This window comes from Nannobrachium achirus (genome assembly GCF_963921795.1).
Source record: "Nannobrachium achirus genome assembly, chromosome: 18".
Classification (NCBI taxonomy): domain Eukaryota; kingdom Metazoa; phylum Chordata; class Actinopteri; order Myctophiformes; family Myctophidae; genus Nannobrachium; species Nannobrachium achirus.
In genome coordinates, this window is record NC_137825.1 from 24,159,789 (window position 1) to 24,178,716 (window position 18,928).

An 18,928-nucleotide genomic window follows, 5' to 3' on the forward strand; every position below is an offset into this window, starting at 1 on the left:
TGGTGACATCATCTTCTTCTTGGACATTGTGCAGTCCTAGGCATTGGCACAGATTCGGCCTCATTCATTTTTTATAACTCTGTTCTAGCAGAATTGTTTTAACTGGTGGTGAATCGACTGCATTGAACTCGGCATGCTAAAACGCTATTCAGTAATAAATGTCCCCCCACCTGCCTCTCATCACAAAGCTTTACTGGAGTAATTCCAATTTCTAAAACGTTATTTCTACTCCACTACATCTCAAAGACAAATATTGTATATTTACTACACTATTTGAAAACTTTATTTATTAGTTACCTTGTAGATATTATGTTTTAATTCATTACATCACATACAGTAACCACTTCAGTCTTATAGGCCTATACATTTTATTTTGATACATGTCATCATGGGCATTGTAAAAACTCAACATAAAGAAGAAATGCTCCTTAACTAGCGACAAGCCCACTAACACTGAAACAACGCTGCCCTCATCGGGACACTAGTGGTACTGCATTTCCTTCTCTGTTCCTGCCAAGTCACATAATCATGGCAGTTTGTTTGTTTGTTCACTCACAAAAACGGATACATCACGCTGTTATCGTATTGTGTTGATAATTAACGATTAAACATTCAAATCCATCCCTGGAATCTCTCCAAAAGTGTTATACGGGTCGGTATCTATTCTAACTTTAGCCATAATAGCTAAGCAACTTGGTGAAAACTAATTGACCCCATTTTTCATTGAATCTTCTTGATCAATGAACAGCTCCTGCTAATGTTTCCAATGTGTGTGTCTGTGTTGTACAGTGCTTTTAGATTAGACCACATCCACATAGCGGGCCAGCAGAGGATCAATTTCTCCATGGAGTCTCGAGGATATTGTCACTACTCAGGTAGGATACTTGCTTAGTTGCTTTAATAGCCTTAGAGGAAGAGTGAATTAAAGTAGGCCAATTGGGTCGAAAACTTTGTCCTCTGTTTGCAGAAAGAGAGGGAGAGAGAGAGAGAGAGAGAGAGAGAGAGAGAGATCTAGTCTTGATAGTCATGCATCATATCAACATGCTCTAATACATACAAATTGATTCCATTTTAATTTGTTAAAATAACTTAAGGAATGTTAGTCTAACACTACATTAAAGGAGGACTTCACCACTTTTCAACCTGTCTTAATATAATAGGTAATGTTCATGATAAAATAGTACAATATTTTTCTACTTGGTCAGGATCGAGCTGTGGGGGGGGAGGGTCAAATCCATCCACCAGTAACATCATCATTTGACAGATTTTTTAATACTTTTGAAAAAAAATATTCGATTTTTATTGTCGCGAGAACAATGGCTTCCACTTTACACATGAACATTAGTGAGGACCTATTATATGAAGACAGGTTGAAAAGTGGTGAAGTCCTCCTTTAAATAAACACCATGTCATAAAGGTAGACAAACTCTTGAGTGATATTTGATTTGATTTGAAAAGAGACTCCCCCCCCCCTCCTCCAATGGAATTCTCACTGATTCGTGAGATTTTAGTGCGCAGTCCACGACCAATAACCAGGCTTGTCAACTCTCCTGGATTTCCCAGGAGTCTCCTGGATTTTGAACCCCTCTCCTGGGAGTCTCCTGGATTGGCAAATCTCCTGGATTTCTCCTGGATTTTGTATCAAACTCCCAAAATTCACCAGAACTCAGGAAATTACATCTACTATGTTAAAAATGTTCTGGGGGAGGACCCCCAGACCCCCCACTTTAGGGGTGGGGGCAATGCATGCAAGAAAGATCATACAGATATTCACTTAAGTAATGACTTAAAGATGAGAAATCATCATTAAAGATGTCCTTTTGCTTCAGTCATCAAATCTGTACACCAACATTTGGCATTTTAAGGCTGAAATTGTACCCATGCTAGTAAAGCAAGCCTGATAAAGGTATCAAACATGCACAAAATTCACCAGAACACAGGAGATTAAATCCACTATGTTAAAAATGTTCTGGGGGAGGACCCGCTTTAGGGGTGGGGGCAATGCATGCAAGATCATATAGATATTCACTTAATAGTGCGGTATGCTATGTATTCCTGTAGGAATTTTTTGCCAAAATTGATTTTTTTGCTGTTTTGGCTTCTATAGGGACCAAACTATCAGAAAATGACGGGGGTCAAATTTTCAGACCCCTCCCTCATTTCCTGGGGGCGGGTCACTTCAGTTTTGGCCCTTTTCGGCCTTGTTTTCCCAATTTCCCATAGGATTTTTTTGCCCAAATGGCTTTTTTTGCTGTTTTGGCTTCTATAGGGACCAAACTATCAGAAAATGACGGGGGTCAAATTTTCAGACCCCTCCCTCATTTCCTGGAGGAGGGTCACTTCAGTTTTGGCCCTATTCAGCTATGTTTTCCCAATTTCCCAGATACCCAGGGGGCAAAGGAAGGTGTGCTGCATTTGCCCCGACATAAAAGGTTGTCCACCAGAAATATTATCTATGACCCAGTAGGATCACAACCTATATGGACAACCCGGTCAATTTGTTCGGAAAAGTTCCAATATGGCCGCCTCAATATTAGCCCCTATTAGTTTTAATGGGGGGTGAATAGGGAAGAAATTTAAACTGAGGGATATTTCCACGAAACTTCACAGGTTGATCAATGGTATACATATGAACATTTTTTGTATTGCAAGTTTCCATGAAATCCAATATGGCCGCCACAATATGGCCGCCATAATGTAAGGACCCAGAAAATAGGTTTTGCCTCTAACTTCTGAACCAGATGAGCTAGAAACGGAAACTTGGTGTCTATTTCATGGTGTCTGACCATGGGAGACTCAATGGAATAGCTAATTTTATTATTGGGTGTGTCTGGACCTTTATTGTGCATATTTGCAAGATGGTGGATTCCCAAAATAGAGCTTTAACATAATTTCTACCATGATTGTTGACTGCTTTTGCAAATACAAGCAATATGAATCCATTTGCTAAGATTTATGGCACAGAAGGGACCTGTATTATTCTTGAGTTTGCATGTTGTCAAAATGGCTGTAAACGAGATATTATATTTCCTGTCCGATTCTACTTGTAGCAATGACTTCAGATAAAATCAGAGACCAAAACAATGTATCTTAGAATTTTTATTTTTATTTTAAAAATTATTAAAAAAAGAGAGAGATTATCTCAATGAAATGAATGCAACTGCCTTTTTGGGTCTTTCACACATAGACATGCACATGCTTTCCAACAACTTCAGCTTCAGGGAAATTATAATGAACACATGATTAAAACAGGCTGCATTATAATGCAAATAATTGCTAGTCACTATCACTGTCATGTGTACCTATCCTGCATCTTGTCTCCAGTCCTTGGCAACGACACCCCAAGTAGCATGCAATTCCCTTCTTCGCACATGAAGTTCAATCACCCGAGAGAGACTTGGAGTAGAACCGCTGCTCCTTCACTTGGAAAGGAGTCAGCTTAGGTGGTTCGGGCATCTAGTACGGATGCCCCCCGAGCGCCTTCCTAGGAAGGTCCTCGATGCACGTCCCACTGGGAGGAGACCCCGTGGCAGACCTAAGACCAGATGGAAGGATTATATCTCCAGACTGGCCTGGGAACGCCTCGGTATACTCCCAGAGGGAGTGGAGGAAGTTACGCAGGATAAGGAAATCTGGAAGTCTCAGTTGGAACCGTTACCCCCGCGACCCGATTCCGGATAAGCGGTTGAAGATGGATGGATGGATGGATGGCACATGAACAGTTTTTCTGGCAGCCTTTGATACAGCTTCATGATATTGCCTTGTCCATTGATATAGGACAGGCTGGCTCTGTAGATGGACAGGGGACTGCCTTCCCATCACTGAGAGACCATCCATATTCAGTGAAGCAAGGGATGTCTGGCTTCGCGATGTGTGCAGTTTTATCTATTATGGCTGCAAGAGCAGCTCTTTTCAGGTGCAGGCCAAAGGCATTTTCTGTAGGTGGCAGCAGCTTCAACAGGGTTGATCGGTTATTTAGGAACTTGTACACTCTCAGCTTTGCCAGGTCAAAGTCCTCCGAATGGTCAGCTTTTGATGCATATACAGCTATCGTGAGGTCTCTAGCCTGATTCTTGACATCCTCTGAGAGGGAATAAGAGGAATTTTCACCAAACTCCTGAAGTGCAGGGAGATCTAGACCCATGCTGGTCTTGAACCATGCCTTCTTTCCAGTGAAAAAGGGATAGCTGGTGGTATCTCTGCCACTCAGGCTGTGAATAAAGGGCAGGGCACGACACTGTGCGAGTCCAAGGGCTGAGACCATGTGATGGATAGGAAGATATGCATCCTGCTCTGTTCTCACCCACAGCTCTGGAAGGTCTACTCTAGGAGGTGGGTGGCAGCATGATATAGATGCCTATATCATGCTGCCGCCATGGGAAGGCAGTCCCCTGTCCATCTACAGAGCCAGCCTGGCCTATATCAATGGACAAGGCAATATCATGTAGCTGTATAAGTACAGGTATAAGTCCCTTCTGTGCCATAAATCTTAGCAAATGGATTCATATTGCTTGTATTTGCAAAAGCAGTCAACAATCATGGTAGAAATTATGTTAAAGCTCTATTTTGGGAGTCCACCATCTTGCAAATATGCACAATAAAGGTCCAGACACACCCAATAATAAAATTAGCTATTCCATTGAATCTCCCATGGTCAGACACCATGAAATAGACACCAAGTTTGCATTTCTAGCTCATCTGGTTCAGAAGTTAGAGCCAAACCTATTTTCTGGGCGCTTATATTATGGAGGTCATGTTATGGCGGCCATATTGGATTTCATGGAAACTTGCAATACAAAAAATGTTCATATGTATACCATTGATCAACCTGTGAAGTTTCGTGGAAATGTCCCTCAGTTTAAATTTCTTCCCTATTCACCCCCCATTAAAACTAATAGGGGCTAATATTGAGGCGGCCATATTGGAACTTTTCCGAACAAATTGACCGGGTTGTCCATATAGGTTGTGATCCTACTGGGTCATAGATAATATTTCTGGTGGACAACCTTTTATGTCGGGGCAAATGCAGGTTTCCTAAAAAAAGGCTGGTTTGCCCCCTGGGTAAGAGGAGTTTTCTGCAAAAAAATGATTTGTTTGCTGTTTTGGCTTCTATAGGGACCAAACTATCAGAAAATAATGGGGGTCAAATTTTCAGACCCCTCCCTCATTTCCTGGGGGCGGGTCACTTCAGTTTTGGCCCTATTCGGCTATGTTTTCCCAATCTCCCATAGGATTGTTTTGCTAAAACATATTTTATCTTTTGTTGTTTTGGCTTCTATAGGGACCAAACTATCAGAAAATGACGGGGTAGACATTTTCAGACCCCTCCCTCATTTCCTAGGGGGGGGGGGGGGGGTCACTTCAGTTTTGGCCCTATTCACCTATATGTATTCCCAGTGTTTTGCTAAAATTGATTTCTTTGCCGTTTTGGCTTCTATAGGGACCAAACTATCACAAAATGACAGGGTTCCAATTTTCAGACCCCTCCCTCATATCCTGGGGGGAGTACTTTACAGTACTTTATACACAACTTCACAGTATATTCTGAGGATATTCAATAGTTTAGGTAGGAACAGTTCAAGTGAGGAGGATGGGGTAGCATTTATACTTCTGACCTGTTATTATTCTAGTCAAATACAGGATCTATTCATGATCACTGTTATCTATGTCCTCCCTTAAGGCTCATTCCCACTGGGCCAGATAAACAGATACAAAAATATATTTTGTATCTGTGACAGATATTTTCTTTTATCTGTATCTTACCATCCACTTGAATGGAGAAAGATATTTATTTATCTGTTAATCTGGCCCAGTGAGAATGGGCCTTTATACTGTTGGCAAAGTCTCCAGTCCAGTGCCATAGCACTTGCAGAGACTGACTGTCCCTTGCAACCTGCTTTGCACCCACATTACATGTGATGAGCTCAAGTATTGCCTTTGGAGCAGGGAGGGCAAGACACCTGACTGGAACATACCCTCCACTCTCTGAATTCCACCAATTCTCTTCAATTGGTGGAAGCTCAGGGCTCAGGGCAATTGGAGATTGGTGTCAGCAGCCTCTTCAATGTGTGCACCTCCTCAAAATCATGTCCCTTGATGAAGGTATCATATATGACAACGAGCTTGAAAGAACTGTCCCTTGAGAAATACTCAAGCAGTCCCTGGCCTAACACATGTCAACTTCTCCTTGGTTGATCACACAGTCAGGAGTTCCTTGATGGACATAGTGAGCTTCATCTCTGGATGAAGACTTTGTGTTTTTCGACTGATCCATATACCTAATATTACCTATCAAAGACAACTTGACCCTCAACATAGCCAGCCATCATCGTTATGATGCGTTTGTTGAATGCATCCTGAAGATCTGACAGCTTTTTGTCTTTTTCATGTTCTGAAGCAAACCCATGGCATCAACAATAAGAACTTTGATAGAATAATCGTCCTCTGTCAGATCATGCTATGGGACACATGGAAGATCTTCCTACAGGGGCTCTGCCCTGGCATCTTCAATTGCATGCAAAATGTGAACCCCCTCATTTTCGGACAGTTTGGTCCCTAAAGAAGCCAAAACAGAAAAGAAGAAAAAAATCACACTCGTGTGAACTGAGCGGTGGTGTGTGTGTGTGTGTGTGTGTGTGTGTGTGTGCGCGCGCGTGTGTGTGTGTGTGTGTGTGTGTGTGTGTGTGTGTGTGTGTGTGTGTGTGTGTGTGTGTGTGTGTGTGTGTGTGTGTGTGTGTGTGTGTGTGTGTGTGTGTGTGTGTGTGTGTGTGTGTGTGTGTGTGTGTGTGTGTGTGTGTGTGTGTGTGTGCAACAGCGCCCCTCCCTTAACATGTGTGGTCAGAAAAGGTTACTGCAGGGCCAGGCTACGGACACAGAGACATACATACATACAGACAGACAGACAAACAGACAGACAGACAGACAGACCCACACACACGGCCACGTATAGGAGCGTTGTGACCACCGCTCAAAAAATCTATGGGAATATAGAGCCGAATAGGGCCAAAACTGAAACCCCCCCTCCCCGCCTCAGGAAATGGGGGAGGGGTATGAAAATTTGAACCCTGTCATTTTCTGATAGTTTGGTCCCCATAGAAGCCTAAACAGCAAACAAAACAATTTTAGCAAAAAAAAAAAAATCCTATGGGAAATTGGAATGCATAGCTGAATAGGGCCAAAACTGTGACCCGCCCCCAGGAAATGAGGGCGGGGTCTGAAAATTTCAACCCCGTTATTTTCTGATAGTTTGTTCCCTATGGAAGCCAAAACAGCAAACAAAACAATTTTTGCAAAAAAATCCTATGGGAAATTGGGAATGCATAGCTGAATAGGGCCAAAACTGAAGTGACCCGGCCCCAGGAAATGAGGGAGGGGTCTGAAAATGTGACCCCCGTAATTTTCTGATAGTTTGGTCCCTATAGAAGCCAAAACAGCAAACAAATCAATTTTAGCAAAAAATACTATGGGAAATTGGGAATACATAGCCGAATAGGGCCAAAACTGAAGTGACCCGCCCCCAGGAAATGAGGGAGGGGTCTGAAAATGTGACCCCCGTAATTTTCTGATAGTTTGGTCCCTATAGAAGCCAAAACAGCAAACAAATCAATTTTAGCAAAAAATACTATGGGAAATTGGGAATACATAGCCGAATAGGGCCAAAACTGAAGTGACCCGCCCCCAGGAAATGAGGGAGGGGTCGGAAAATTTGACCCCCGTCATTTTCGGATAGTTTGGACCCTATAGAACCAAAATCTGCAGAAAAATCAATTTTGGCACAAAAATCCTACAGGAGCTGTATTTTGGACATAGCATACCACACTATAAGTAATGACTTACAGATGAGACGTCATTATTAAAGATTATGAAAGACTTACTTTGCTTCTGTCATCAGATCTACACCTACATTTGGCATATTAGGCTGAAATTGTACACATGCTAGTAAAGTAAGCCTAATAAATGTATCAAATATGCACAAAATTCAACAGAACACAGGAAAATATATCTATTAATACGTTTTGGGGAGAGGACCCCGTTGGGGTCTGGGGGGGTCATTTCTTACCCCCCCCCCAAAATAAATCTCCTGGATTCTGACAGTCCAATGTTGACAACCCTGCCAATAACACAATCCTCACTCATTGTGTATTCTATTCATACTCATACATTGAGAATTTGAGCATGTGTGTAGCATATTTAATTTTTTGTGCACACAAGCACACATTATCACTTCACATCACATTGTGTGTGTGTGTGTGTGTGTGTGTGTGTGTGTGTGTGTGTGTGTGTGTGTGTGTGTGTGTGTGTGTGTGTGTGTGTGTGTGTGTGTGTGTGTGTGTGTGTGTGTGTGTGTGTGTGTGTGTGTGTGTGTGTGTGTGTGTGTGTGTGTGTTCATTCCATTATAGCATCCTCCCACTAGAGGGAGATGTTACCAGCGAGAACCATCTGTTTCCACAGCTGTAAATGAATGAATTTGCTTCTCTCATTACTATAGCCTTTTTTTAGACTTTAATTTAATCTTCTTCATAAATCTGTGATCAGATCAAAGCAACAAACAATTCCAAGTCCTAATCGTGGCTGCTATGGCAAAACGCCTAAAAACGTAACCCCTTATTGCTGATACTGAATAGGTGCTTGCTCTAACCATTTTCTTAGATTGGCCTAATATTTATTTCCATTTGATGTATTGATGTTGATGTACTGATGTATTGCCTTGCTTATAATTGTTAGTCGCTCTGGATTAAGAGCGTCTGCTAAAATGCTTAAATAGTAAATGAATACAGATGGAAGCAGTATCCTACTCAGATCTTAAGTAAAAGAAACAAAATCCATCATTACAAGTAATTGCTATGCATGAAAAAAATCTATTTAAGTAAAAGTAGGCTAGGTTTTAGCAGCAAAATGTGTGTAAGTATTAAAGTAAAGGTACTGCGTTGGTCCCCTGACTGATATATTAATTATAGGCTATAACATCAATTATTGATAATCAGTGTGTAGCAGCCTAAGTGACATTTTACTGTTGTAGCTGGTGAAACTTGTTTGAACTATAACAGCACTACACCTAGAATGTCTGCAATTGTTATCCCCCAACTTCTTTTCATTAACCAATTAGGCTATGCCCTATTTTTATACTTCTATATAAGAATTTCACAACTTTTGAAAGCCTTTGGGGGACAAAACTGGTAAATTGGCCCATTCTACATTATGAGTACTTTTAATTAGTAATTTTGTATCCCATGATTTTGTGACCCATTCTTCACACAGTGCCAATTGCCTAAGCTGTAATCCTCGGCCCTATCTCCCTCTGCCAACCTGGCGAGGGCCCCGAAATGAGCTTGTGCTTCCTTCAGTGCATGAGGAGTGAGCGGGGGGAGTTTCCCAGGTATGACCACTTATTCCAACCGGTTCCTTTCCCCTCCATCAGGCAGTATAGAGACCAGGATTACTGCATGTTTTTTTTGGTTATTTACCCCAGGGGACACAGGGAAAACATGCAAACTCCACGCAGAAAGGCCCCTTCGCCAACCCCACCTAGGGTATGGGCACTGATGATGCGGAGGAGAGGACACGCCCCCAGCGCCCACTATTATGTTTCTTTTGTTGTGTTAGTATATTTTGAAGCCAATACTTTTTACTCAATATTTGAATACAGGAATTTTAGGCCTACTTGTAACAGACTATAAAGAACAAAATTAGAAAATCTGTACTACTTCTTCTTCCACCACTGACAAAGTGAAATCAACTCTGAGGATATCATGCTGCTTCTCCTCAGCTCGGTCATCAGACATTTGAGCGCTGGACGCTGCGGGTTCCGTTGCTGGGTGAAGGGAAGCAATGTGGTGGAAGAAAGTACTCACATTTCTTTACTCAAGTAAAAGCAGCAGGACCACATTGTAGAAATATGCTGTAAGGGCAAGAGTCACACCTCACTTTTATTCTGCCAATGTATTTCAATGGGAATTTTTTTGTTTGTTGCAGAAATCCTCACATGACAGAAAACCGCTCCAATCTCATTGAAATGCATTGGCAGAATCTGCCCTCAAATAGAATAAATGTGCGGTGTGTGACCATGCAAGTTAAAAGTTGAGAAGTTTGTCCTGAATTATACATTTTAAAAGTATGTAACAATGAAAGTGTCGACATCAAAATATACTCAAAGTACCAAAGTAAAAGTACAAACATTTTTCAAAATATGTCACACTTGTTTCCCATTGTGAGCTTTCAAATAGCCAAAAGTAAAAAATGGGGCATTTTGAATTAGTCACGTAACTCTGCAAAGTAACTGGTAACGAAAGCTGTCAAATAATTGTAGTAAAAAGTACAACAGTTGCCTCTGAGACGTAGTGGAAGTAGAAGTGTTACAAGAAAAAAAGTACAGTACATTTGGGTAAATGCACTTAGATCATTTCCACCACTGGGCGCTGTGGGTTGCGTTGCTGGGAGCGGGGGAAGTAATTCAAGATGCTTTTTAGTCTCAGTGGGATTAATCAGCCCAACATTCCTCCTCTCCATGACCTTGGTGTAATTGTTTGGCTCCGAGGTGTTGTCCCGTCCACAGTGGCAACCCGTGGGCACGGCGGGGGGAGTGGCATTTAACCCCCCACGTGAAAACAACGCAACCTGTTTGGTGTCTGACACGGTACCGCTAATTACTGCTGACTCAACCAGCTGCTTTTGCTCGCCGGTCTGCGTAGTGGAAATGATGACCTGGGAAGCATTTAAGGAATTAACCGATCATTCTCGTTCACTGTAAAATCTAGGTCATGTTTTCTCTGCTCGCTGTATGTATGTATGTAGTAGTAGTGCACTGGTTGTCTGGTCAAAGTGGGGACCGGGGACATCCAGGGGTTCCAGGGGCCAGATGTCCCTAGCAAAACGAGGAACAGTTTAAACTTTAAACACCCCTATTTTCTAACTATTAATTTCCTCCGTCTGACCGTCTGTCTGCATACTGACATCACTGATACTAAACAGTGTCACCACCATGGTAACAATGTCCAATTGAAATCAACAAAGCCGGACTGACATCACTGACTGACATCACTACAGTGCCCAAATTTGGAGATGACATCACAGACTGGCCTGGACACGGAACACCATATATGGGCATAAAAGAGTGCCAGCCAGACAGCGGTTATTGCACAACTGGATGGTGACTATTCTGCCCAACGGGCACCGGTCTGGGTTCTCCAACTTTCCTTCTGAGACTCCCACATTCAATCCCTCATCGCACACCCCCAGGCACAGGACGAGTATTTATGTATTTGAAAATAACCTATGAATTCATAATTTATCGGTTTGTAGATCTTTGTCTGAAACATTTTGAAAAATCTTTTTTGGATCATTTTGAACGTTTTTAACACAAATCTTCTCTTTCATGGGGGTCCCTGGAACGAAATATTTTCAGATGCATGGGGGCCGGTGGCCGAATGCCTGTACATACCAATTTGGCTTTGGCTGACTTGACATGAGCATGTTTTGAGACCAACTGCTGTAGTGTCTCAGAAAATAAACGAGAAAGCCCCTAACATGGACCATACAGTATACATGTGTATCCACCAAGGCAGGCAGCCTACCCAGGACTGTGTAAGAGGCAGAATGTGACATTGCAGGGATGATTATGTGGTCTTGCATTAACTGTACTAGGTGTAGGCGTATTATGTGTTAATACTTTAAGATTAGGTGTTGTAATGTTGGGGCGTACATACATACGTACAGTATGGTAGAATAAATGCAAGTGTTTGTTGTAGCCGCATTGGATGGCAGAAATGGTATTACTGCATGTAACAATGTTACATAATGTTGTTAGTCCCATGATCTAGTACCATTAATAATTCTTACACTGTGTGCTTTAATTAGTTCTATATTTTTATGAATTCTGAATGAATGAATGATTTTATCATGTGAAGCTTGACCAATCCTCAATTCTGCATGCACGGGACATGTACAGGGCAGACAAAGCCTGTTCATTCTGGACTGGAATGACCATTTATGGACATGTACGGGACACACAAAGCCACTCCTTGGAAGCGGCTTTCACCGCTTCAAAAATATAACGCCCGGCCCGGCCTGACTAATTAGCATACATTTTATGCCATGGGTTGGGTTGGGGCAGAGAACAGCTATCTGTCACAAGAGGTGCAACAATTAATCTAACTAATCGATAATTGAATTTAATACAAATAATACATTTTGGGGGGAACATTCAAGAAGAATTGCAGACTAATCACTTTTACTAAATTATATAAAATAAATCTATTATTATTATTTTTGTTCAAATTGATTGCTTGATATATATAACGAGAATTATGAAAAGATTACTATATCTTGAATATTCTAAACAAAAATCGATAGAATAAACGCTAAGCAAACAAGCGACAGCCGCCCTATCTGTCACATCACATGAGCCAAATGGCTACCATACACCACACAGCCACCGTGTCGTGTCTTTGACTGTATTGAAGGTGGGAGGGTGCATGTCTGTTGTTCCTCTGTCATGTCTGTCTTCAATCCCTGTTTCCTTAAGCTGTTGGGGGTCATGAGAGCTTTTCTCTGGGGGATCAGTCAGTCATATTGGGGTCAGAGAGGAAGGAAGAAAAGGGCACATGAACCGCACGGCCCTTCAGGCGCACAGGAGCCCAATGCTCTGTGTGGATTATATACCCACTGCTAAAGAGACAGACAGCACCCCTGGGACGCAAACAACACAAAGATATACATCGTGAATTAGCTACTTAAGCCCCGCTTAATAGTAGGCCTACAAGCTCACAACACATCGTGAGATCTGCTACGTGTATTTTCACTATTTGTCAAAAGTCGTTTGTTTAAACCATTAAGACCTGGAATTATTTTATACTTTAGCTATTGAAAAATTGCAGCTATACAAGCTCATAGCACGGCACCAAGAGACGCACTATGAGCTTGTAGATCTGCTATTTTTGAAAATTCTAGAAAATGTGTGTAAATCTTTGAATATTTCATTTTCAAAGCAAACCTTTGTAACTCAAATCTTTGCTACTGGGGGTCCCTGGAACAACATATTTTGAGATGGGGGTCCGCGGCCAAATACTTTGAAAAAATATTTTGGAGGTCCTTGACATGAAAAGGTTTGAGAACCACTGATGATAGGAACATGAGTTTTTACCAAAAAAAAAAAAAGAAAACATTTAGAAGACATTTAGAATCGCGTCAAGACTTTCTTTTTCTTTATTTTATTCATTAGGAAACAAACAAACAAACTAGAGATGTATCGAAAATAAGTCCTGACCGAGTGACTGGTCACTGTTTGGAGAAACGGTGCCTTCAGGCTCACAGGAGCCTTGCATGGATTACATAGCCACAAAGAGAAAGCAAAAAGCACTGCTGCAGGAGATGCATGTTGAGCTGTGGTGGGGGTCTGGTTAGTGTGTCCCACTCATGTCAACCATTGACCAGCCTGCATCTATTCATCCATTATCTTCATAGCCATTATTCTGTATACCTGCATACATCTGAATTGTGAACCCCGCAAAATTATGCTTTTTAAATGTTATCGCATTATGTCAAATATGCATCTGAAAAGCAACATAATAGTGGAGTAGAAAGTGTAATATGATGTTCCTCTGAAATGGAGTAAAGTAGCGGAAATACTCAAGTAAAATACCTCAACATTGTATTAAAGTATACATTACTTGAATATAATAGGCCTACTTTGGTACTTTCCACCCACCCACACAAAACAACTGAGGGTGCCTTGCCTTGACACAAGTCCAGGGGTGCCTCAGAATACTTTCATAATATTTGGAATTTATCAATATCACTTCCGTTTAACCACTTAGACCCTCAGTTGCACTGTACTTCTTTTTCTACATGTACATGAAATCTGTTTGATATCTGAAATAGCAAATCAACAAGCTCTGGTAGATCTGCTATTTCTGGAGAAGTTTCCACCCTGAATAGGGATGCGGTGTTCAAGTGGTTAAACGTCAAGTATAAAGTTATTTTCAACCTGTCCTTACTGAAACAGATATTCTCTCAAGTTTTTCTTGTGACATACTGTATCTCGGGGGGGAAAGATTGACATATTTCTGTACCGTACTTGACATAAATGAGTAATACAAAGTAACAATGTCATTCAGGGGTGCCATGGATTTACAGGAGTTACCTGAGCCAAAAGGGTTTGAGAACCCCTGCTATACAGTTAGTTTACTGCTCTACCAGAGATAAATAGTCAAACAAAACAAAAACTACTCAGGGTTTGACTGTGTAATGAATGTCTTTTACATTGGTTCTCAAAGTGGGGAGTTCCAGGGGGTCCCCAGCTAAATGATAGTTAGGAACAAATGTCCATTTGGTTCCATTGTACACTCTGAGTTAAATTAACATTGATTTTACAATATAAATTGGGGTCTCAGTGGGGCGCCCGATGGCCTACTGGTCCAGACGCATACCACTTAGGCATTGCCACATAGGCATTGATGCCTGGCAGTGTCGCGGTTTGATTCCCGATCCGGAAGACCTTTGCCGCGTGTCACTCCCCATCTCTCCCCCCATTTCCTGTCAGTCTACTGTCCTATCAATAAAGGCATAAAAGCCCCCCCAAAAAATGGGATCTCAGAGATAGATGGGGGTTCACTTCAGTAGACTAATGCATGTCAAACTGGGGGTCCTTTCAAACATGTCCTATGTACATTTTGTGCATGTTTGAAATGACGTTGACACCTGCCTACGCAGTACGCACCCATCACTAAGCTTTAATCAGGGGTGCATAAAGACTCTGTTGCAAACTGTGGATCCTTGAAATTAAAATGGTTGGGAAAGCCGTAAAAATCTTCTCTAATGAGGGTCCCTGGTATATCTTTTCAAATGGGGGTCCATGGGCTAAGTGTCAATGTGTGGGTCCTTGACATGAAAAGGTTTGAGAACTACTGAATGTCTATTGAGACAAGTGTCAAATGATATGATGAGAGAGAGTTAGGTTTTTTTCATCAAGGGGGCTGAAGCCAGACAAGACCACCTTAACACAGTATCAATAGAGCAGACACTATGCGGTTTCACTCTGCATCGAAAGTTAAAGCCATCTGCCAACCAGAGGGGGGCGCCATTACAGTACCAAGACTCCTTGCAAAGGGCAAAAGATTCACCACCACCTTTAATGATCACAGCATTGATTAGGCTATTTTTGGTCTAGTCCAATGGTTCTCAACCTGTGGGTCGGGACCCCCAGGAGTCCCCAGATGTTTAGCTAAATGTGCAACATTGTTTTCTCTCTCAACAGTAAACAAACCAAACAAAGTTTAAGTGTATAGACGGTATCTGCACATTTCTAAAGTGACAATTTAAGGACTTTTTAATACCTCTAAGATGACAAATTAAGCATTGGTCAAATTGTCAAATATTTGAGGCAGAAATAGAACCGTGTTATACAAAATGTAACGCCTCAACTCTTAGTGCTTGTAGGGTGGAGGGGTCCCCAGTTAAAATATGATTATTTTGGGGGTCGCGGCCTGAAAAGGTTGAGAACCACTGGTCTAGTCTAGTGTAAGTTCTGCCATCTCTTCAGAATCTATTTCAATATATTATATATCGTCGTCATATTACTAACTTGTCTTGACCTACATTTATAAGAATACAGTTTATATCCTAATATCTATGCAGCTCAATTTATAGACCTAGGCCTACTTATTTTATTTAAATGTGTGTATAGGCCTATATACAGCTTTCTTTGTATAGCCTAACACGATAACGCTCTATTTTGGTTGGAATCTGATTTACAATCAAACGTAATATCTTTTTGGGAGCTTTAAATGGTAACATTTCTTTCCACGAGCCACTTGTTGATGGTCAAGCTTTTAACACTCAAGAGGTGTTTATTGCAGACGAATTCCTTAAAGAGATCCATGAGATTTATAAACAAACACACGCCTTCAATGTTTATGTTTAACATTGTCATGCACGAAGGTTCTGAATCTAAAAACACCGCACACACTTTGTCCGCCGGCTCAATTCATTCTCTTCGATAGGCTAAGTATTTCAGATGAATTACAAGCCAGCCTTTTGAAATAAATGTGACCTTTGAAAATAAAATCACCTCAACTTGGATACGTTATTATGAATGAAAAAACAGATATTCTTTGGCAACTTAAAATTAATTGCGTGTGCGTAATTGCGCTAAGCGCCTCCTGTGCCAAAACCTCTCCAAACCAACTTAAAGGTCTGAATAAAAATCCTCGGTGTTCATGTATTTGTAACTTCGAGGGGACGAGAGCATAACTCTGAAAGTGCGCAAAATGGTATACCAAATTACCAAATGCACGCTTGCCGGTCTATTTCATACCATAGGCCTACTCTCAGTAGAGAGTGGAATTATTTAACATTTAGCCTATTCATATTCATTTTAGAGTGAGTGAGGGGCTCTCTCTCGTCTCTACACATCAGTATCGCTATCGGTGCACTGCCCATTGATATGGAGATCGGGTTAAGTAGACACTTCGACTGAGGCATGACAGTCAGAGGTGGGCGTGACCGTCCCTAAAACTTCATTCATAGCTCTACCTGTGCGCTCTGTGCGCAACGTATAAATACTCCTCCCTCCGGGGGATAGAAGGTTAGTTCAGTCCTCTGACACAGACAGAGACAGACACGGACAGTTTCTGGGGACAACAACAAGCTATCTTTAATGACCTGAAACCAAGACGCAGGTGACACCAGCACCATCACACCACTACAAAGATCAGAACGGATTATAACATGAACGCTTTTGGACATCACCAGTCGTCGCCACCGAGCCAGCAGTCCAGCCCCATACAGCAGCACCACAGCGCGCAGGACCTGTTGGACATGGCCGTGTACTGCGACAACTTCGGCATGTACCAGCAGAACCTGCACCACGCTGCTGCTGCGCACCAGCGGCCGCCCACCGTGCACCCTCCGACGGGCTACGGCCTGGGAGATTACACGACGCCGTCCTCCAACCCCTACCTGTGGCTGAACGGGCCCGCCGGCATCAACTCCAACCCGTACCTGCCCGGCGCCAACGGCACCTCGGCGTACATGCAGTCGGGCTACGGGGCGCCGGGCAACCACCACCACCAGCGGCAGTTCCTGACGCCCCCCACGGGGTTCGGGGGTGCCGACCTGGGCTGGCTGTCCATATCCAGCCAGCAGGAGCTGTTCAAGATGGTGCGGCCGCCCTACTCGTACTCGGCGCTCATCGCCATGGCCATCCAGCACGCCGGCGACAAGAAGCTGACTCTGAGCCAGATCTACCAGTACGTGGCCGACAACTTTCCCTTCTACAAGAAGAGCAAGGCCGGCTGGCAGAACTCCATCCGACACAACCTGTCCCTCAACGACTGTTTTAAGAAGGTGGCGAGAGATGAGGATGACCCCGGTAAGTTGATGCTCAAATAGTTATCCCAAAAATAGTTATTGCCAAAAATAATGTGTTTCAACTTATCAGTTAATGTTATTTTACTGTGCTGTTATTGTCAGTTAAAGCTTTAATAGCCTAATAATGCATCTGACTAATCAAAATGTTCTCGCTGTTTTCTTTGTAGGCAAGGGAAACTACTGGACGCTGGACCCCAACTGTGAGAAGATGTTCGACAACGGCAACTTCAGGCGCAAGAGAAAGAGGCGCTCGGACCTGAGCGGGGGGGATCTGACCAGCGGCAGCACCACCACGCTCCCCGCCGTCAAGTCCGAGGAGGAAGACGGCGGCATGATTAAGATCTCGTCGCCGGACCCCCACAGCAGCGCGCTGAGCTCCTCTCCGTCCAGCTCCATCAGCCTGCAGAACTCCCCCACGGGCTCCTCGGAGTCCAACAAGTCCTCCCCGCCTCCCTCGCTGGACAACAGCCCCTGTTACGGCAACTTCTTGTCCAACATGAACTCCATGCTGACGGGCAGCGGCGCCACTCATCGGGGCAACAGCAGCAGCAGAGACTTTGGGTCGAGTAGCGGGCACTTCGTGAGCGACTTGTCCCAGAGCAGCAGCAGAGACAGCGGCATGTCTGGACTCGGCTCGCCGTACTCGCCCACTCTCATCTCCCCGCTGAACTCTGACAGCTCGTCGCATCTCCATCACCACCACCAGGGCAGGATGAACTACTCCTACGCCGCCATGCAGAGCGGCGGGGCCGGCCTCGGCAACCACCACCACTCGCTCTCCAACCACTTTAGCGTAAATAACTTGATATACAGCCGCGAGGGAACCGAGGTGTAGTTAGAGCAGTGTTTCTCAAACTTTTACATTTCAAGGTCTCCCCTCAACTCTGACAGTGTACAAATGGAACCAAATGGACCCGTTAACGGTTCCATTTGGTTCCATGTGTATGCTGTTATAGTTACAGACTTGTATGGGTCAATTTAGACTGTAGTAGAGCCAATTGAGTGGGGTCCCCTCAAAAGTCATTTTAACCAATTTAGCTCTAAGACTGGCTATTTGAAAACAGTGGATCTTCAAGCTCATAAGGCATTGCAATGTAATATATTGTGAGCTTGAATATCTGCTATATTGGGGGGAATTAAAAATTGTGCAAGAATATTTTTTTGAACATTTTAATACCACAAATGGCCTTTTATGGAAGCCCTGGCTGGCAAAACATATTTTCATATGGGGGGAGGGGGGTCTGCTACATTTCAATTTGGGGGTCCTTGACATGAAAATGTTATGATGCCTTCATCATGTGTAGATATAGTTGAATTAGGCCTATATCCATGGACACAACAAGCTCAGTGAAACGGCATACCATAGAACAAACTATTGTTATTTTAATGTCAAATTGGCTTTGTGCCCCACATTTAATTGTTGTACAAAGGACTCCACCTATAACGTGTCTGTTCAAGGAGATAAGCCTGTTGGTATGACTGGGTAATTCACTCGTGCTGACTTTTTTATTTTAATTTGTGCTGAGAGTGTTTTTTTTAACATACTTGGTTGATCCAACTGTTT

The 18,928-nt window shown here is 42.8% G+C and overlaps 1 protein-coding gene across 1 annotated transcript; it reads left to right on the top strand.

The window, feature by feature from the left end:
- Positions 1-16,722: 16,722 nt before the first annotated feature.
- On the top strand, positions 16,723-18,199 carry foxi1 (forkhead box i1; the record flags this gene model as incomplete). The annotated part of the gene is made up of 2 exons (XM_080747304.1): positions 16,723-17,365; positions 17,532-18,199. The coding sequence occupies 2 exons, from the start codon at positions 16,723-16,725 to the stop codon at positions 18,197-18,199; spliced, it is 1,311 nt and encodes a 436-aa protein (XP_080603430.1).
- Positions 18,200-18,928: the final 729 nt, after the last annotated feature.